The 22193-nt window shown below is 45.9% G+C and overlaps 1 protein-coding gene across 2 annotated transcripts in view; it reads right to left on the bottom strand.

The window, feature by feature from the left end:
• Positions 1 to 527: 527 nt before the first annotated feature.
• Positions 528 to 22193, bottom strand: part of LOC135397978 (acetylcholinesterase-like) — a 69535-nt gene continuing 47869 nt past the window's right edge. The window contains exons 3-9 of one of the 2 annotated variants that reach the window (XM_064629445.1): positions 16478 to 16784; positions 14925 to 15141; positions 10994 to 11229; positions 10047 to 10247; positions 6441 to 6695; positions 3879 to 4105; positions 528 to 800 (exon numbers count right to left, since the gene is read on the bottom strand). In XM_064629445.1, coding sequence (XP_064485515.1) covers positions 650 to 800; positions 3879 to 4105; positions 6441 to 6695; positions 10047 to 10247; positions 10994 to 11229; positions 14925 to 15141; positions 16478 to 16784 — 1594 coding nt within the window. In that variant the 3' untranslated portion in view covers positions 528 to 649. The remainder of the gene's footprint in view (positions 801 to 3878; positions 4106 to 6440; positions 6696 to 10046; positions 10248 to 10993; positions 11230 to 14924; positions 15142 to 16477; positions 16785 to 22193) is intronic. The other variant, XM_064629446.1, reaches the window with a different exon arrangement.

Raw genomic sequence — 22193 nt, 5'->3', positions numbered from 1 at the left:
GTCGGAGCCCGCCTTCCCCTTCGCTGAAGATTCCCCAACACATCAGTCCGCTCCCAGTGCCCAAACTTCGACCCAAGCACGTCTGTTTCACCTGCCCATTCTTCCATAAAAGTAGCTGTGATGGTGAAGACGAGGCAGCAGAGCCCGGGCCTCACGTTCTTGAACATACCCGTCGACACGGCAGTTTTACTGCACTCCTCTCCGGACAACTACGTGTCTTCCATAACGTTCCCGGGTGGTCACGTGGGAGGACGCGAAGCCGCTGCTGCTGCCTGGCCCAGTCTGGCTAGGAGATGGGTGGGAACGCCCTTGCTGTCACATGATGTCGCGCTTATCCATCGAACGTTAGTGTCATCGCTTTTTCCCACCTTTCCCGTTTCCCACTTTTTTTCACCACATCGCAATGCAGTTATGAAACTATTCATGCCGAATATACTTGACATTTTTGTGAATGTTCCAACACCAGGCACTTTTAGCCCTGGTTCGAGTGAGGAAATCATAGATTGAGGCAGAATTTCTTGTAAAAATATTCCACACCCCATATATTTATTGGCAGACATTCAAGTATTCATGTATAGTATGTACAAAGTTTGCAATATGAAGAGCATTAAGCATTTGTTGATAACGCTGGCAATGGTGCCTACTCAGCTCAGGCGTGAACAATGTACTGCCACAATTTGGAACACTTGTCCATGGAGGTGGCTTGCAGCGTTTTCAAACCCCCTGCAGTGATCGCCACTGCCACAGGGTTCTCTCTGCTATGAGGTGGCCAGGGCGCTCCGTGAACGAGTGGCAAGGTGCTGCAATGGCAAATGTAAATGTGAGCAGATTGCGAAATCCAAAAGCGACCGCCGACGCCATACAGCCGGGTTATGACTGGCATATGTGGCCCACAATGGCGAACGGCACGTGATTCTGGCTCATTCATAATCTTGATAATTCTAGTTTATACGTTCATTTATTTGTTCCCTATTCAGTGAGTATTAGAGTATTCAGTGGGTATTAAATATACGAAGAACGTTGTATCAGTTTCTAAGGCCTCAATTATAGAAACCCTTCTGTAACTATTAAGGTCGACAACGTGATAGTAGTACAGCAATTACAAAACGCGTCACTATACCTCATACATGCTCCGCCATCTGAGTTCTCACAACGATAGCGTCGACGTCATTTTGACATCCACGCAGACCACCAGTTACGTTGCGTCTTTTTAACAACAGGTCTTTGAAGAGCCATTATATTGCACTCATCAGGGATGTCCTCACACGACGAAAAATGTGTATATCTCTTTGAGAAGCCTTCTGTAGGGGATGTGACATTACCTTATAAGTTGCACTATTTCCCGATTGAAAAAATCACCAAAATTATTCTGGTGTTTCCTGATGTTCCTGACGTTAACACTAGACTCTTTTGGTGTTTGTAATGCGCACATAAAAATTGTCTGGTGCAACACCAGGGTGGTTCTGGTGCTGTCGAGTTCTCCTGATGTCAACACCAGGTGGCCTACTACCACATCAGAATTATTCTGGTGCCTTCTAGAATGCTTGGTGTGGGCACTAGACAGACGTGGTGTTTTAATGTGACCGTTAGAGTGGTGTGGTGTGGTTCACAGACACCAGACACACAGGCGCCAGAGTACGAGCACTACGCGTTCTTACCATGAAAACTGCCATTTACAATTATCATGAGGTCGTTAGCGCACCTTTGTTTTTTCCAAAGGAACGATAATTCGTTTCGCAAATAATTCCCTCGAGTGTAGAAATTGACACGCTTTCGCGGCCTTCACTCGAGTTTGAAAACGAAACTTTATTATCTCATTGTCACATAAGACAGCAACAGCGCCATCGGCATTAGTGTCGGCTTTGAATTTGAACTCGTCGAGCTGGCCGAGGTGGTTGAGGTACCGTTCCGTCCTGGTTTAGAACATAAAATCCGCACACAAATGTGAGCAACTTTGAATACGTGTTTCTGAAGTTCTGCATTATGTGTCGTAGTTCGCTTTCCAACCTGTGCACGAGTGGAAATATAAGAAAATACAAGCGATGCATTCGGGGCACATGTGACGACTGGTCGTTTGTGTGATGTCTTTGAATGTGCGTTTCGTCCGGCATCATGTGGACTGTCATTATTCATTGGATATGCACTACAAGAAGAAAGACGGAAACCGAAGAATCGATCATATTTTTATAAATTATAACTGCACCGCATGTGGTGCATTGACACTCGCAGAAGAAATAACATCGCACCTTTTTGTACTTTTATATTGTGGTGTGCATGCTTCTCCTAAATGTGTACCATCAATGGTAGCCATAATATAGACAGTTTTTGTTACACGTAGTTGTCTGTGTCCTTCGGACACCTTTGCAGTAAAAATAAACCTTTGATACCCATTGTATTCTTGACTGATTAGATGAGTCGCAAACCTTAATGAGTACGTCTCAATTAGCTTTAGTAATGGAATAACGAGCAAAGCGTGTTGGTTGAATGTTACACATTCATGTATGCATGTTACAAACCAGGATCCCTTCATGGTGTTTTCTGACGCTCGGCTGTTGAACATTATGTTCTTTCACGCATTCGATCCCGTGAGGTACTTTGTTCCTCAGTACCCTCACGAGGCTCCAAGAGCTGTGCATACTAAGAAAAACAAACACGACAGCACAAATTCCGTGTTCGTGCTGCGGTGCCACGCTTGTGCTGTCCTCTGTGTTTTTCTTTCTCTCTCTCTCTCTCTCTCTCTCTCTCTCTCTCTTACGTCTTCAACTATGCACAGCTTTTAGTGCCTCGTGAGGGTCCTGAGGAACCAAGTACATCACGGGATTGAATGTATGAGACATCATAATGTTCAACAGTGGAGCATCACAAGAACACCAGGGATCCTGGTGTGCAATACCAGAGCACACACATCACGGATCCCGGTGTGGAACATCAGAGAAAAGAGACTAGGAAATGTTCTTCTGATGTTAACATCAGTGAAGAAAACACCAGGAATGCCCCACAGCCACTAAAAACACCAGAATGGTTCTGGTGCTTTTTCAATAGAGAATCTTTAAAGTGGGGCCACTCCGCAGCTGCAGTCGTGCGGTGGTAAAGGGGCTGCACGCGTTGTGGAGGTGGCACTACACTCCAGAGCTCCCCGAAACATAGCTGACCCCGGGAAGGCTAGTACTCGCTTGCGATGCAAAACGTCACTCAGCGGTGAACCGTGAAATACCTGGTCCTGATAAGTCGGCACAGTTTCACGTAGATCAGTGACGTTTGCTTACGCATTGAAGGCAGGAGAGAGTTGCGCTGATGTCTTGATCTGCTTTTGTAAATAATGAAAGTGCTTGGGGTACACAAAGTGTTGCAAATATTCAGGTGCAATGAAGCCCCTTATTTTGCTGGCAAGCGACAAAGTGCCCCTTCATAACTGGTCTATGGACCTTTTCTTCACTGTTCGCAGTTGTTTCGCGACGTAAAGCCCCGAAGCCGTAAGCTTTTACGAATACCGGATATTAGCGCAAAATGTGAATCAAGACGTGAACGGCTGCGAGAGATTGGGATCCACCCCCATTCTCGTATTCGCCCTCCTTTCTTGTCTGATTAACGTCCGATAATCTCAGACAATCTCTCGATAATCTCACACGCAAGGTAAGACATTAAGCAATGTCTGTCCTGCTGCTGCTGTCAGAAACCCAACGTATCGTTGCTCCTTTAAATCCGCGCCTCAAGAATCTTAGGAAGGTACTAGAAGGAAGGTAGGTAGGTAATCTTGGAAAATAAACTACTGCGGCATTTCACTTATTGTTCGTACACGAGACATGCGGTTTAGCGCGGATGTATGACACGGTAAAAGCGAGTGACGTCGCTGTCGTTGCTGCGTGAACTGAACTTACCCTGTTTTGGCAAAATCCGTGAAGAGCGCAATAGTACTCCGACTAAGGGCTCGCTCCTGTTTCGTTGCCAAACTCTCTTCCAGAAGGGGCTTGCCGAAAACGAAGCCGAGGTCATCGTATAACATCGGGCCAAGTTCCTCCAAAGACCAAGGTCCAAATGATGGCTTATGGGACCAAAGGTACACGTAAGCACTGCTTCCATGGGATGCCAGGTGAGAGGCGAGATACTGGAATGAAAATATACACTGTGGCCACGTCGCAGTTTTTGGAATTTTCATTAGAAGGCTCTTCTGAGCTCGCACAACGACAGCCAACGCAAAAAAGTAGAGTATACTGTTTTCCATCTGCTCCCTTGCAAGGGATTAGGGTAACTTCGCACACCAGCCCTGCCGTTGCTGTTTGGTACAGGGAACATCCCAATGAAGTCTACTAAGGGACGCTCGCATGTTTTATGTTGTGGAGCGACTGCCCTAATACAAAAGCACGAGTGGCACTGCACCCCCCTCTTTTGCAGCACAATAATCTTCCCTCCTTCTTCCCCCCTGCTCCGTCCCCCATGGTGCACAGGGCCGCCAAATTATGCAGGCTGACCACACTTTCCCCAAACACCCCTCCCCACCGTGAGAGGCAGCGTGTCAGAGATGGTGGACGATGTAGCGAGTGCGATCAAATAGTGCAACTACCACGACAAGTTACCACGATGGCACAGAACTTGTTGCCGCTAGCTAACGATGTGCTATAGCTGACAGCTGACACCAACCCTGCGTTGATACGACACCACATAACCAAAAACCTGCCCTTCCTTCAAATGGCTTTGTGCACTGCCTTGTGAGCACACCAATAGGCAAACAAGGAAGGAACGACAAGTGATATGGAAATATGGTGCTGCAGGGTGCACGTTCGTTGGGCTTGGGTGTCCCTTCACGACACACAGCAACGAGAGGGATACTCGCTGCAGGAAACGTCCGACTTCCTCTCAGCGCTCTCTGGAAGGCTTCTTGTACCCTAATGCAGCGTTTTAGTACGGTGTATATATATTGGCAGAATAAGGATATGAAGGGCACATTGTTGTACCACGGTAGGTACTGCAGCTGTAGAGTACGATAAAAACAATAATTTAACGAACAAGCATTTCCAACCATGAAACCGCAAATATACAAATCAACGATGACAAAGAGCTTCAATAAACTTCGGGGAGACCCTATAATATGTTCCTAAAGTGATTCACCTGCACTTTTGCAACTTCACATTAGGCCGAGAAGTCCACATCTCTCGAGACAGAATCAGCTACACGGTTACAAGTGATTACCAAGGCAACCTGTGGCAGCGAAACTGCTCTTCTTCGAGGCGCCGTCGATTATCTGGTTGCAACCCTTTGTCTGGTAAAATTAGATAACTGTGAACTTTCAGTGATAGTCCAGCAACAACTACAGCCGCCTTACACGTGGCATACGATGGCGCGTATGGCGACTTGATTCTCTCCAGTTCTTTTTAACTTCAAGTCATGTCATGCGGTGTGAAGCAGGGGTCGAAACCGGAACTGAACCGTAACCGAAAACCGCAAGAAACCGTTATTTTTTGCCGAACCGAACCGTAAACATTTTTCACATCACTCCCCTTGAACGAACCGGAACTGAACCGAAAAAGTATGATGCGGTAACCGGTTCACCAGACGGTACATTCCCACACGACTGCTGTGCTGTGTATCGCTCGGAATCTTGCCGAATTCACAGAGCGGACCAAAAAGTGGTGAGACCATGCACCTCCTACAGCCTCACCCTCCAAAAGGTTCGCGACATCCGTGTACATTTTTGTGACTTGAGGGGTGCAAAAAGAAAAAAAGAAAAGAAAACTGCTACACGACAGCTACACTTTGCATTGTTTCCTCGGCTGCTTCCTTTCATTCAGCGTCCCAGCGCGAAGGCGACGTAAATTTTAATGGTTCACAGCGACATGCACAAACAACGCAGACCTCTAGCGACCACGGGAAAGAGGAATTGGTGTGTGGTCGAGAGCATGGAGGAAGGGAACACAGGAGCGGCCCCTCTTCCTCTGTTCAACGGGGAGCAGCGTGCCGGCCTGCGCATGGGACTCTAGGATACTGCTATCGACCACGTGACTGTTTTCGTCTTTCTTTTTCCTTTAGAAATTGGCGATAGCCTTTTGCAAGGGAGTTCAACGGTATGCTGTACGCCCTTTCCCAGCACTTTTCGGTACAGTAAAGGATGATCTGCTGTGAACTGCATGGTTCTTCGTACCTATGAAGCGTAGAGGCGAGGCAGGGAACGAGGAGAAAGTCATCACCGGAACCTCTCACATGTGGTACACTTATTAGCACAGCACACGTAAACCGGTTCGAACCGATTAATATCGGTTCAAACCGTTCTTTTAGTTGCGCTGAACCCGAACCGAACCGATAACCTTGAACAGGAACTTGAACCGAACCCCAAAAAATAACGGTTCCGAGCCCTGGTGTGAAGTGCATCATGCCAGAACGGGCAGTCCTCGTGACTCCCTCTCTGCACAAACGCAACTAGCTATAAACAAGTGTCAGGTTATTACCCTGACAGGGCAGTTGAAGAGAACATCTCCCAAAATATCTTTGGCGATTTCGTTACCCACATCACTTTCCCAGACAGAGTCGTTGGCATAGAGCTTGCGAATGGGGTCGAAGTCGTGTATGTCCACAGCCTGCAATTCTTCTCGCGCGTACAGCGTCACCAGTGCTTCGGCATCAATGTCCGTTGTGAAGCCCATCTCTAACTTGTACATTTCCACCTGAAATCTGCCTTCATCCAGAACATTTCCCAGTAGTACCTGGACATAGCATATGACCACAGAAATGAGTTAGGCACAAGTCACAGATAAAGTCACTTCGAACAAGGTAGAAAATTGCGCTTGTCGGTAAACCAGCATTATGAAAGAGAACTTGAGCTACGAGACACAGACGAAGATAGACAAGTAATGTTGTAAAACTGCGTCCAAAAACGGGTCTGCAGCTGGACGGCTGCGACGCGGAGTGGCAAGTGGCTGTCATGACACCCCACGAGGAGGGGGCACGGAACTCCAGTTTCCCGTGAAAGTGAGGGGAAACTGTTTCCCCATTTCCTGTGTCTCAACTGCTTTTCTTGTTTTACTTGCTCGAACTTGGAGGTCTCTGGACCCCAGGAAAAGCCATTAGTTTGTCAGTCGCAAAATAAACCTCGTTGAGCAAAGACGTATTTGTGCTACATGTCTTTTTGTTGGTCCTTTGTACCGGGCCAACGACAGCTTCACGGTGTCATCCACATTGTGTAACGAGTGGGATATCGCAAGATACTTCCACATGAAGTAAATCTTGACTACGCATTCGTCTGTCTCGTAGCTCCAGTTCTTTTTCATAACACTTCAACCTTAGATCAGTCTGCTCAATGGCAGCTAGTTTCACGATAGAAAACTGCATCGCGCTGCAATTCTGCCCACGTGATTGTTCTTCAACGTGCTCTGAAATTTAAGGGCAATCAAGAACACTGTTTTAACGTAGCTATGCAAGGTTAGTGAAAGACTGAATCAGGTGGCTGGCTCTTGCTGCACGATAATGTGCGACCCAAGCAATCCGTTGGCCCATTAGAGAACAGTTCTCTGCCAACATCCGTAGTTCCCAAGATCAGCACTTACCGAATATTTTCTACTCGATCCCCATACAGTCCTAGTACCCATACAGTTCCCAGTCCCCATACAGTTCTGACACCATGTTAAAAACAAATTATATCAATGAACCAGTATACGCTATTGAAGACATTTCTACATAGTACATGGATCTACAGGAGGAATCTAAGAAGTTTTATGTTGTGGAAGAAGCAAACAGGTCAGGTACCGCTGTCATTTCGAACAGAGACTGTTCTTTTACTTGGCTCAGTTACAGTTACTGGGGGGGGGGGGGGGGCGAATATACATTTATTAAAAGGACTGCCAGCGGCAGCAAGCAATCGTCAAATGATCTAGAGTTAATACATTTGCTTGACATGGCTAGGTAACTACTGGGCGCAAGGACATGCCCTGGGGCCCTCTTTGGCAAACGCATCCCTGGCGTGAAATAGGATCTCGTGCTCAATCAGGCGTTTGCAGAGCATTTCCTGAGGTTTTATTTGTGATGTAGGCCCGCTTGTACAGACGTTGAGGAAATTATTCGGAGGTGTCCTCAGTAGCTTTGTTAGTGGCCTACTGCCAAGCAGCGTTGAGGACAGTAGCACGTACGTGAAGCCCGATTGAAGCGAGCGAGAACACTAGTGAGTGATTTCCTCGACGTCTTTTAGTCTCCTGTGCGTGTTGTCGAAATTATTGGTACGGCTTCTCTCACGCGATAAAATAGCGTGTTCGATATTGAATTAGTTTCCTTAGCATGCATGTGGGCTCTGGAGAGACACACGTTTCTATTGCCAAGGCTCTCAGCATGTACATCCAAGGCAGAGAATAGGAATGAACGTTGGAGTGAAATTTATGCTTCCTAGCAATTAGGCATTTTAGCTGGGAGTTTACCGTTTGATTAGGGCATACAAACCTAGAAACAGAGTAGGAGACTCCGAGATCGCAACCCTCAACTGCATATAAAGTTCGATTAGGGTTAGAAGGTCCTTCAGGTCAAAATAAATGATGATTCGTGGCTTTACGTCGTGAAACAACTGTCAAAATAAATTATCAATAAATATATAAAATGTATATACAAATAAATAAAATATCATCACGATTTGCTGTAAGCTGTATAGTGTCACCTTCTAAAAATCGCTTCAGGATCGCTCTTCATACATACGGAAACATGAAATATCTGGCCACACAAGCTGGCTCGAACAAACACATCTGGAAACATAAATATCTGGCTACAGGTTAGGAAGGGAGTTGCCTCAGGACAGAAGCCGCCGATATTTCGAACAGAGACTGTTCTTCTGGGCACCGTCCTCATCATTGGCATGGTATTTAAAGAGTTAGGTGTGACGTGTTTATAAAGGTTCGCATGAACCTTTAAACACGTCACACCTAACCCTTTAAATACCATGCCAATGATGAGGACGGTGCCCAGAAGAAGAACAGTCTCTGTTCGAAATATCGGCGGCTTCTGTCCTGAGGCAACTCCCTTCCTACATTCTACCGGTTCGCTGGATTTCTACCCATCTATACTGGCTACAGGTTAGTCTGGCTAACTGAGAACGTGAGGCATGGTTATAATTGGCGCTGATACAAAAGCTTAGCACTTCCTGCTTACAGTTGGCTGAGTCGGCTATTTGTCGTACTGTGCATACACCGTTTTCGTTTGCATAAATACGTTGTTAAAAGATGAGACGAAGAACAGTACTAAATTTCATGACCCACGCCTGGTGAAGTGGGTCGCGTTTTCAGCAATTTCGATGTAAAGAAGTTGGTCGCGCACTGGATGAAGCTTATACCGCATAACATATTTCTTCAATGAACAGATGAGGAGTGTGCAAGCGAGCTGATGGACATTGGATGAAGGCAACATTTTTTTGGGTTTGAGGAACAAGGAAAATACAGAAAACTGACACTATACAAGTACGAGAGTCGTAGTTTTCTGTATTTTTCTTGTTCCTCAAACTCAAGGACATGTTGCCTTCACCATATTTCTTCAAAAGCAGTACAACAGTGTGCATAAGTTCACACTACACATATTATGCAGCAACTCAAATAAAACTACATAAAATTAACTAGCATTAGAGTAAACTGTGTTGAATCTCGACTCGAGTGTTCTTTAGCCCATCCTTAGCTTATTGGCCGATATTGGCCGAACTTAGCCGATATTGGCATTACGGCACAACCACGCTGAAGGCATTCGTAAGCAACCTTTCAATGCTATTGTCATCATTGCAACAAGCGACGTGTGCACAGGAGGACAGGTAGTTAACCTACCTGTCCTTCTGTGCACACGTCGCTTGGAAGGACAGCGGAATAGCGCAGTAAATGCGCGTACTTTGGCTCCCGCTTGAAGCCACCGAAGCAAAGCTGGGCTCTCTACGTAAAAACGACGACAACACCGATCTCTCTAGTGGAGCTCGCGCGTAATGCAACCAACTGTTGCTGTTCGCGCGTCCACGGACGATACTACAAGTACATCCCACGAAAGCCAACAATTCAAAAGAACGTGGCATACAGCGCAAGTGAAAGGTGTGCTAGCAATACCTGTTTTCCTTTTATGGGATAAAGTTTGATCAAATTCTGGAGACTATATGGTAGATAGTCGGAGTAGAACAGTACGTCGAAGTCGTACTTCTGGTACATGGCTCGGGAGCTATAGCTTCTCGCGTCCTTAACCCGAAGACAGGGCCATCCACCGCGCTCACATCCCAATATCTTCATAACCTCAGATGGCGTCGTGCTTCTCTGCGAAGTGAAAACAACATACCGCTCATTGCATCCAAACTCCAAGAGCTCACACAATATCGGCACGCCGTATACGTTTCTGGGTAGCAAATGAATCAACAACATATGCGTTACAACACTCCAGGATTGCAGGATTGAAGTTCCCCGCTTCACTGCCGTTGAAATTTAAGCCACAAATTTAAAAACCAATGGCATGAGGTATCCAGGAAAGCAAGCTATGGTGAAACCTTTTCTAGCAGTGTGCTATGTATATGCATGTAAATATGCTATGTAAGTATGCTTCTGGGCATATTACCAAAGAAAGAATATACGTGCATCTTGCCAATTAAATGAATTCTCATTGTTCTTGCCATCTCGACTGCTGTTCCGTTCCTTTGATAGAGTTCGCCTGAAATGGGCAACCCTCCCTGGACGGTTGGCGCGCACTTGCGGTCGTATGGATTGTTGTTCTGGACGCTTTGCGAAAGGTGATCCTTCGTTAAACCATATGTTGTGTCTGTCTCCGGAATTTATTCAGACACGAAGCAGAAACTTCATATGTCGGGGGCTACGAAAACTCAAGAAACATTCAGCAGCCTGTGCAAAATATGCAGCGACCGGAATAACAATCCATACGAAGTTCAAGTAACAAATCTATCGAACCTGTTTATCATTAAGTGCATTCTTTGTGGCACGTTACTTCTTCACCGGCCGTGCTTTTACGGTGTGTTCTTTTTCTAGCGCCGTCCTTAGCAGCTGGGACTAACCCTATATGGACGATAGAACGATCCACTCTGTAGGATGAGTCTGGTAAATGTCTTGGCCCAGGTATTGACGGGAGACAGGATGTGATAACCGATGGACACTGCACCAGCCTCGTAGCCGTGCAGGACTATTGAAGACGTGTTACCACCGAAGGACACGATATTTTGAAGCACCCAGTCGAGCGCTAACAGCTGGTCGTAGAGAGCCACGTTTCCTGGAGCATCGTCAGAGCCGTCACCTAATAGGAAGAGTTGCATCAACTGCCATTTAAGCCTCATTTAAGTACAGAGGGATTGAGTTCCCAAGTTGAATTGCACACCACACTGACTTTTATGGCGCACGAGCGACTACGAGAGCCACACACTGACATCTTGGACGTTACGATGACGTGTGATCCGGCTTTCAGACCTATATGTCATTTTGACCTATAACTTGGATGTTTCAACGTTAACAATTTGCAACTACACCCGTGTTCATCTGAGAACGGCATGGAACGCTGTTCGCCAACCTTAACATAATTATTCCGTCGAAGAAATAGTACTGTGGCGCCAAGAGAGTCCCGATAGTTTCGGTGTCGCCGCACTGCATATCGCGACGTAGGGTCATGGGGCCTGCCGTTGCAGCCAATAGAAGCAGCGGTAGGGAGGGGTTTAGACGTGCTGTTCTTAGCTTGGACACGACTACAAGCAGGTATATTCCCAGTATTTTCGTCTTGGGAGGGGGGGTCCGTGGGGGGGGGGAGGTGACACCCATTTTCGGTGCGTTTCTGGCTCTTTTTGCCTTCCTTGCAGGCATTTGGGAGGTTGCAAGATTTTTGGGAGGGAGAGTGTGCGGGGAAAATCTCTCAGTACAAGTACTATGAGTAGCGATTATCCCCTCCACAGAAACTGCGCATCACGTTGCAGGAGTTTGGTTACTGTCACCCCTCGTCAGGTCGTCATATGTGTCTCGATTTGTGAACACCATGGTACCAGCGAGACAACCTTATTGAGAAAAGCACCAGAATCATTCTGGTGTTTTTAGTGGCTGTGATTTGAGACATTCCTGGTGTTTTCTTCTCTGATGTTAACATCAGAATTTCCTGGTGTTCCTAGTGTCTTTTCTCTGATGTTCCACACCAGGTCCTCTGATGTGTGTGTTCTGGTGTTGCACACCAGGATCCCTGGTGTTTTGTGATGCTCCACTTTTGAACATTATGATGTCTCATGCGTTCAATCCCGTGATGTGCTTGGCTCCCTAGGAACCTCACAAGGCACTAAAAGCTGCGCATAGTTGAAGACGTGAGAGAGAGAGAAAAAAAAACGCAGGACAGTGCAAGCGCGGCAAGACAGCACGAACACGGTGTTAGTGCTGTCATGTTTGTTTTTCTCTGTGTGAAACTCTTCTAAGCGTTCACAACTATGCACAGCTTTCAGAGCCGCGTGAAAGCGCTGAGAAGCAAAGTACCTCACGGGATCGAATGCGTAAAACGGCATAATGTTCAATAGTCGAGCATCAGAAAACACCATGAAGGGATCCTGGTTTGCATCACGCATACATTAATGTGCAACAATCAATCAACACGCTCTGCTCGTTATTCCTTTACTAAAGCTGCTAGGGATGTACTCATCAAGGTTAGCGGCTCATCAAATGAGTCAACAATACAACAAGATACCAAAGGTTTCTTTCTACTGCAAAGGTGTCCCAGCTGTTAGCAGGCTGCTAATTGTTTGCATATAGTATACTGAATATAATCAGAAATAGGAACAGACAAATAGGTGTAACAAAACTGTCTATATTATTGCTACCATTGATGGCACACATTTAGAAAAAGCATGCACACCACGGTATAAAGTACAAAAACGTGCAATGTTATTTCTTCTGCAAGTGTGAATACACCACATGCGGTACAGTTATAATTTAAAAAAGCATACTCGATCGACTCTTCGGTCAAATTTTCCGTCCTCTCTTCTTGTAGTCCATATCCAATGAATAATCACAGTCCACATGATGCCGGACGAAACGCACATTCAAAGCACACGTCACACACAGCACACGGCACACGCACGTCACATCTGCCCCGCCATGCATCGCTTCTATTTTCTCTTACTTCCACTTGTGCACAGGTTGGAAAGCAAACTACGACATATAATGCAGACCTTCAGAAACACATATTCAAAGTTGTTCACATCTGTGCGCGGTTTTTATGGTATAAAACCAGGATGGAACGCAACCTCAATCACCTCGGCACGGCTAGCTCGTTGAGTTCAAAATAGACCTGTGCGCCGATGCCACTTTGACCGGCGGCGGCGTAGAGCCGGTTTTGCCACCGGCGGAGGCGGCGGCATCAGCGTCAGCGGCACGAGGGCGTAAACACGTAAGCCGTCTACAAGCGTACGCAAGCGCTGGTGGCCTGAGGTGTATACTGTTTAGACTACAGTCGAAACCACATCCTAAAAAGGTTCCACTTTTTATTTGAAGAAAAAAAAACGCAACAAATGTATCACAAACAATAGATCTAGATGAAATAAGGGTAAGCAGGCAAGCGAGCTGGTGAAGGTTCGACGAAGGCATGCCTTGAGCTTGAGGGAACGATAACACACGAAGAAGTAGACAAGACGAGGCTCAAATAGATCTACTTCGATCACATTTTGACTAGAACAAGCCGTGAAAGCCCGTTATCTGTGCACAGTAACATGGTTGTACACGCGCTGTACCCTCAGAGGGAATTTTTACAGAGGGCATGTTGTCATGCACAAAAATCCACCCAGCCAGCGGGAGGAGGAGGGGCAACGGCCCCCATTGCACCCCTTCGCGGTGCCCATGGGAATCAACCTAATACTGTCACGACTGAATGAAAACATAAATAATAATAGTGACAGTATAAGAGCCACAAAGCTCGAACGTTTTCTACACGTCTCCTTTTACCAATGTTTTGCATTCGTTCAGCAACGGTGAGAAGATTTTCATGTACCAACATACTCACTTATCGAAGGGCTTATCTCCATCCTTCTCTTTTGCGTTTGTCAGGCACTCATCGCATAAGAAATCAGAGCCAATCTTCCCCGTCTTGTCACCGTCTTGCAAAACTAAGGTGCCAAAGTAACGCCACACCGCGCTCGTTTTAAATGCACTTGAGTTCTTATCAACAGAGAACAACAACACGCGCTTCAAAAACTGAGATCCAGTCTCTGATGCCATGACAGTTCAATACTCGTGAGGCCAAGACCGGCAGAAGTGCGCGAAACCACTTTGAGCTTCCCGCTCCGCAGCGGAACCGATCGGAACACGGAACGCGCGCGGGATATCGGTGCGCCGGGGTGGCGCCAGCGGCGGCGTCAGTGCGCGAAGAAATGGCGGCAGCGGCGGCGCACAGGTCTAGTTCAAAACAGACACCAATGCTGATGGCGCTGTCGCTTGCCTCATGTGACAATGAGAGCGTAAAGTTTCGTTTTCAAACTCGAGTGAAAGCCGCAAAAGATGTCAATTTCGACACTCGAGGGAATTATGTGCGATGCGAATTATCATTCCTTTGGAAAAGAAGTCGCGCTAATGAAGTCATTATAATTGTAAATTGCGGTTTTCATGGTAACAACGCGTAGTGCTCGTACTCTGGCGCCTGTAGGTCTGGTGTCTGTGAACCACACCAGACCGCACTGACGGTCACATTAAAACACTACGTCTGTCTAGTGCGCACACCAAGCATTCTAGAAGGCACCAGAATAATTCTGATGTTGTAGTAGGCCACTTTGGTGTTGACACCAGGAGAATTCGACAGCGCAAGAATCACCCTGGTGTCACGCCAGACATTTTTGATGTGCACATTACAGACACCAAAAGAGTCTAGTGTTAACGCCAGGAACATCAGTTAAAACCAGAATAATTCTGATTTTTTCAATCGGGAATGCAGAGCTCACCAACCTGTACTAGAATGGAAGTTAGAGCACTACCTACCGAGAAAGCCAAGCGCGTGCAGTCGATAGTTAGGCACAACGACGATGACGTCCCCTAGAGCACACAGAGGAGAGGCGTCGTAATCTGTGTTGGATCCCCACTTAAAGGCGATTCCATAGAAGAACACAAGCGTTGTCTTCTTCACGTGCCTCGGTTGGGGCAAGGAGGGCGTCCACAAGTTCAAGTGGAGGCAGTCCTCAGTGGTCTCGTTGTAAGGCTAGACAGATCACAATCAAAGTTTCAAGATGTCTTATTGTACACAACGTCTCAGTGAAATATTGTAATGATTTGTTTAATCACAATAGTGAAGGGAAACAGATACAAAAAGTCAGTGATGCGTGGCATCTGCTACCCGTAGAGCAGCAGTAGCCGAGAAAATTACATCAGAAGGGAAAGAAAAAAAAAGAATTATCATCACCACATTATATCGACTTCAGACGATATAGTCAAATTGAAAAGTAACATTTAACGGATTTCCTACAAATTTTTAACAGGCCCCAAACTGTTACTCGTAAACAGGTAGCGCTTATGACGGTTCCGTGCACTCTGTCAGCAGAATACTTCCTCTTCTGACGAAGTAGTGACACTCTATTTCATCAACATCCGTGTACAAACATTACCGCGTATACCAGGGTTGCTGATGTGGCGGCCCTCGACCGAAAAAATAAAAAACGCGACCCAAGCCTTACGAACGGTCGTGGCGTTATCATTGTTGTCGATCGAAAAATGGCTCCGCAATCGAGGAGCTATAGAGTACCATTCCGAATGGGGGCGCTGTAGTCGGGGTGACATGGAGGAAGGGAAGAGAGGAGGACCACTATTGGTCAGAGAAGCGAAGCCGAGATTGGGGGCCACTATAGTGGCATCACCTTCCGGTTTCAGTTATATACATCTCTATGGGAGCTCCCAAACCATAGTTTCGGAATACTTGGAGAGGTGTGGTGGTAGCGCGCCGAAGTGGCCCCCAAAGTGGCGTGTGCAAAGCGACCTCATTGGGCTATTCAGGTAACGTGACCCTCGCGTGGCTCCAAAGAAGGTGCAGCTCACCTGCTATCCTCACGTCACTTGCCCCACGCTTCTCTCTTCTGTCGAAGAGCCGTTGGGGCGCCTCCTTTTCTTCTTTCCTCCACGCGGAGTGGTAAGAGAGCCGGTTACCACCATTTCAAACATTTTTTTTTTCTAATTTAACTCATGTGCTCCTCTGGGCTCTATGTGTGTTCCGAGAGAGAGTTCTATGTGGGCGAGGTAGGGAAAGTAAATCGAGAAATCAATTCACGTTACTTCTGAGAGTACTGAAGATACAGCCTTAAACGTTTTCGGAGTGTAAAAGAACGCGAGTCGCAAGATAGTGGTGCAGGACTACACGGGTTTATCTATTGGTGCAGTTCTCCCGTGTATCTTTCTTCTCTGAAGTTATCCCCCTTTTTCCTGCCTTCTGTGCATTTCAATGCCACAGACCGTGCCATGCATTGCTCCACCTTTCGAACGCGCTCAACGAAAGCGCAGTGCAGTGCACATAGCTGTCCGTAGCATAGTAGTATATGTATATTCACCTGGAGAACTGCTCCTATTCGTCCTTGAGTGCAGGGTAGCTTGTGACGTGTAGCATCTAACACCTCCTCTCCTCCCACGTAGTGGACAGCACGTGACCGGCGGAACCTGTTCTGACCGGTGGTGTTTCTTCCGAAAGGGATGCCCAAAAAGCTGATGACAGGGATTCCCTGAAATTTATTTTTTGTGCCTCGGTACCGACCAGATTTGGCGTCCACAGTGATCACATCACCCTCTGTGTGACGAAGGTAGTAGTAAAGGAACAGGACGACGGATACTATCAGCAGCATGAAGAGGACGAGAATTTTTCTGCGGAGAAATGGAAATCATCTAATTAGAGCAAATACCATTATAGCTAGCATTAAACGGCGAAGTTCCAGACAAATGTGGAAGTTGTAGAAGACACGCATCATGTGGCTGCGTACATCGAGATTCTGGCGTCGCGTACAATCCTGGCGTTAATATCTTAGTCGTTCATATAGGAGGGGTTGCAAATGGAAGGAAATGTTTCTTGGCTACTTTTTGAATGTTCCACATGATGTTGTTACAATGCACTGCTGTTGCAAACTTTCGAAGGTAGGAATGACAAAACATGTTTCTTCTATAAGCGGCGGCGAGACAACTTTCTTCACCCTTGGCCTTGAATGACCCGCGCTACCAAATGGACCGCCAGATCTCGAGTATTATGTCACATAAAACGGGTGTCGCCACCAGACGATGGGATAGATACAGGTGGCACACACCAACCCGAACCGAACAGGTAACCGAAGTTTTTAGATCGGTTCGGTTCCGGTTCAGCTCCAAGATGGCGCTAGCAATTACGGTTCAGTTCCAGCTAAAAATCAGGGATGGGCATAAATACATTTTTTAGTATAAATACAAAATACTTTGTTGGAAAAGGTATTTAAATACTCTTCATAAATACTTTTCAACATGAGTATTTAAATACAAAATATAAATACAGTATTTAAGTACCGTAACCACTACTATAAATACTGTGAGGAAAATGTCACCTGGAATTACAGAAATAACGATAATCATAACAACAAACCAGCAACGAAAAATAGCATTTATTTGTTAGAATATCATGGCGATTTTAATATTAGAAGTTTCTAGAAGACTGCACCTTTTAGGCATCTTCTGTTCGGCCGTTCAATCGGATTCGCAAAGGAGAACAACATCCCCACAAATGCCGATGAACAAATGTTTGTATTAAGTTTGACGAAGATGCTTTGTACAACAAGGTAATTTGGTAGTCGCGACAGTTGTCCGCAGCAACAGTGAGAAACTTGCCATCTAAAATGGTTTGTCGCATGCGCATGCTAGCGCAAACACGGCATAACTGCGCCCCAAACTCACCCTTCTCCCCGAAAGGGTAAATGCAAGGCAACTTTGAGATACGAGTCAGCATATACTGTATTTAGGAGTATTTATAAAGTATTTGCAAGAATAAATACCCAAAAATTGTATTTAAATACAATTATAAATACATTTTTCAAATCTGCATTTAAATACAAAATATAAATACATGTATTTATATTTTAAGTAGTATTTTAATTGCAATGTATTTAAATACTGCCCATCCCTGCTAAAAATAAAGGTTAATTCCGGTTTTCCGTTTCGGTTCGGTTAGACGCTCTGGTGTTAAGTGGCTAGGCGCTTTGTTTCAAGAGTGTAGCACTCAAACAATTTATTTATTTATTTACCCTCAGGGCCGTGAGGCAATACAGAGGGGAGTGGTTAACATTTGATAACAGGATGTTAATACAAACAGCAAACAAAAATAATTACAAATTAAGTCCACATGAACAAATTGCACGTGGATGTAACTAGAAAAATGAAAGGTTTGGGTAAGTAAGTAATCGAATCTCTATTACGCGAAACAAACTTGTCTGTTCAGTTCGCGGGTTACCTTCGTGGACTGTCGCATCGAGCTCCAGCTACTTCCCTCTTCCTTTCGCGCTAGTAGTGGCACACGACATTAAAACACGCGTTGATGACTGCTCTCTGAAACCCCGCATAACGTTTGGAAATTGTATTGTGCTATAAGTGATGGTGAGCAAGTTCCCTGTAACGCCAAAACGTTGCATGGAATTCCTTAAGTGTCAGTCATGTAAGCGATTGGAAAGGCGTAAATTCTACTCCGAATCGTAGCCGTTGATGAACAATTTGCCGATGAAGAAGTCGAGTGTAGCTACGCACATTGCCTAGTTCTGTACTCGAATTTTGCTTGCTCAAAATAACTTCGTTTGAAAGGCCTTAAAGGGACTGTCGCATCCGGATCCGTGGTTACGAATCCAATACCAATTTGTTCGACACACTACCACGAGCTATTTGCCAAATTTTCTCCTCCCAAAACTGCTCGGGTGATGAGAAATCGAATTTAAAAGATCTGGTTTCGTTTTGATCCTCGAAAGCGCCAGCGCCAACATCATCGTGTGACGCAAGGGGGAATCTGGCTAATCCGCGGTCAAGGACGCTGTCGTCTGCCGTCAAGTCTGGGGCTGCTTTGTTTTTTCCTGCACGTCGCCGGCGTTCACATGTGAGGTTCACTTTCTAGTGACGCGGACACTCCTTCTGAATCGGGAGAATCTCTGCGCTTGCATCTTTCGCGTGAGATGCCATCCGGAAACCGATGCACCGTTCCCGGCTGCAGGAAAACTTCCTTCGAAAACCTCGACGTTGATTTCCCACGCCTATAGGGACAGCCAGACGAAGCGAAAGTGGGAAACAGCTATATCACTAGCAGATATCCAGATGAAGCAAGGAGTATTCATGCTGTCCGCGTATGCTCCTCGCATTTCGCCGATGATGCGTACCCGGATGAGAACATCATGCAAGTGCAACTTGGATTGACACAAAGAAGGAAATAACAGAAACCTGACGCCGTTCCGAGAGTGTTCCAGGAACAAAGGGAGCCAGCAACTTCGAGAGTAAGTCACAATGTCTACGTAGTTTCCCAATCGGATCTGTCATTCTTGCGCATGAGCACTACTTAAAAGCAAACGACGAAATCGGTACAATATAACGTATCCCCTAATCTATCAATAATAAGCATACAAATAAGATAGGATAAATAAGTAAAAGAATGTGATGTCATTCATATGAAAGTGATTGGCTTTTCTCGTTACCGGACGTTATCATGAAACTTTCCCTATTACTGAACCTGTGACTTTCGTCTCCTTGTGTGGAAAGTGGTAGATATGATTGGTTTTCATCTGTATTACAGGAACACGCAGGCAGCTCGACAGAGTCAAGCGCAAGTGGTAGGTATACTACTAAATTACATATACTGTGTTTACAATTTTTGGACACAGAACAATTCACAAACTAAGAACCCAGATCACTAAAAGGGAGAGCTGACGCTATTTCTGTGCTTGTGTTAGAAACAGGCACTATATATACAAGCAGTACCGTCTGTTCGTAACATAAGCGCCATAAAACCACTTCCCAGTTTCCTTTTATCTCGCTGTTTGTGAACTGTTTGTGTACTGTAGGGAGGCGATTTTTGCGGTTCTCGTGGCCAATTTCAGGTGCACTTTTGACGTTCTGTATTATAGAAGGACCAGGTGCAGCTGATCCAAGCCCCATCCATCCATGAAACGGCATCAAACAAGGTACGTGTGTGCATGACAATTTTGCTGAGAGACCCGGCTTGTACCACAAGAACACACACGATCCTCAGGATGTCCCCACAGTGTCATCGTGTCCTCGTCTTTCGACGTGTACCCCAGAACATCCTGGGGATGACACTCGCGGACGGTCCGTGAAGAGTCATTCAGGTACGTCCCGTGCCCGTCCCTGTGGGTAGATAGTGGGAGGAGAAATATTACTTTGTTTAGTTTACCAGCTGAGACTCCCTAAACACTTTCTTTTTGTTTTTTTCGGCCGATGCTTGGATTGGACATTCTTCTGAAATAAAAGGTGGTCCAGCGTAAAATTATCTGCCTCCGAAAAGGACGACTCTCTATGATACACGGAGTACTTCTCGTGAGGCCGACAACGCAAGCCCTATCGCCATCACCACCACCACCACCACCACCTCGTGGAAAGGACAGAAACGTGCGATTCTGTCCTACTGCTTTTGACTTGCAAAGGCCCTACCTGAATTTCTCAAACCAAAATTAGTAAAAAACAGACTTTGCAGTGACGTAGAGCTAATTCGTCAATTACTTCTTCGATTTTAGTAGTTTTTCCTCGCGTAATAGAAGCAAACATGGACAGCTCTGCAGACGAGCATGGCTCTCGAATGCACCGAGAGTCGCGTGATAAACAATAAACCGCATCTGTTTCAGCTTCGGAAGAGAATACCGCTTGCGGTGCTGTTCCGGGACGATCTTTTCTTAGACCTTTCGGTGTTGTCTCCGGCAGGATGTTACCTAATACCCTTCGGAGTGAGTATCTCGGACTTTATGGAATGTACTAGAATGGAACAGTCAAGCTTCATTGTGGCAGTTAACCAAGATGCATGAAGTCATAATCAGTATGCAACTGTTCTCTGTGCAATAAATAAAAAAATTGACATGGGTTCTCTGACGACTTGGGGGTATTTTATAACTCCGCATACTAAAAAATGGATATGAATATAAAAAAAATTGTGCATCCCAGAAATGCTCTAGCAGTATTCTCAAGTGGTCCTTACGTAGGATCTGTGGATGATCTGTGGATACCATAGCGACGCTATATGGTGCCAAAATGACATGTTGAGGATGATTTGAAGACCAGATTCACTGTCCTGCGGATGTCACCCCCGTCCATGCATGATACGCTTAGGATATCCCTGGGATGACAGTGTGTTGTTGGGGTACACTAAGGCCTGTACGATGCCTCTGACAAATTAGGATCCTCCAGAACAGTGCTTTCTTCATCCAGGTTCAAGAAGAGAGAATGGGGAATGACGATGGCTTCCACTGACATCCACTCACATCTCACAGCTACATGCCAGGACAAAACAACTTCAAGGAAGGAAACGAAAAACAAGCAAGAAAAAAAGGCCCTTTTCAGGTCCACCCAAATGCTTGTGCAGAGGCTGACAACAACTACTTTATTGTGAGATGATGAATGATGCTGACGCAGCGTTGAGATTAAGCCCTTGTTTCCTTTTTTGCAATGCTATACATTACTGCTGGTTAAATGTCAAATGATGTACCTATCTCCAAACATTAGGGGCTACCACAGATATTGTGTCAATTCACCAAAAAAGCAGCATGTTCTATGAGGCACCGTCACATAGGCATTGGCCAAATTTGCTCTTCTGTGAGCTTTGATAGGATATGCCGTATATAGTATAGAGGCCTCTTACTGTAAGGGGGAGGTGCAGTGGGGGCTGAGGCATGGGGGTCGTTTCAGGATGTACTAACCCTTCCAAAATTTTATACATTGTTGTGCCCAGAGATCAATCCAGATCCCCCCAACACCCCCAATTTTTTCCTGTGTGCCACCGTTATAATGTAACTACTCCCCCAATTTTTTTGCAACACCCCCCAAGCTTGGGGTTCTGGATAAACTACTGATTATGCGTTTGGGAAAGGTAAGTCAAGGTGGAACTTGTCTACCCTATGTTAATTACCCGAGGTTCATGCAACCGTCCAGAAATGTAAGGAACACACAATTCTAGATTGTCATTGCCGTACAAGTTCCATTGCAGTTGAAGCCCCTACGAAGCTGTTTTTTGTGAGTCCCCGCTTCAGATGCCATGGGACATTGCCAGTGTGGGGC

Source organism: Ornithodoros turicata, chromosome 6, assembly GCF_037126465.1.
Source record: "Ornithodoros turicata isolate Travis chromosome 6, ASM3712646v1, whole genome shotgun sequence".
Lineage (NCBI taxonomy): Eukaryota > Metazoa > Arthropoda > Arachnida > Ixodida > Argasidae > Ornithodoros > Ornithodoros turicata.
The sequence above is the reverse complement of the archived record's forward strand: the minus strand, read 5'-3'. Positions and strand labels throughout refer to the sequence as shown.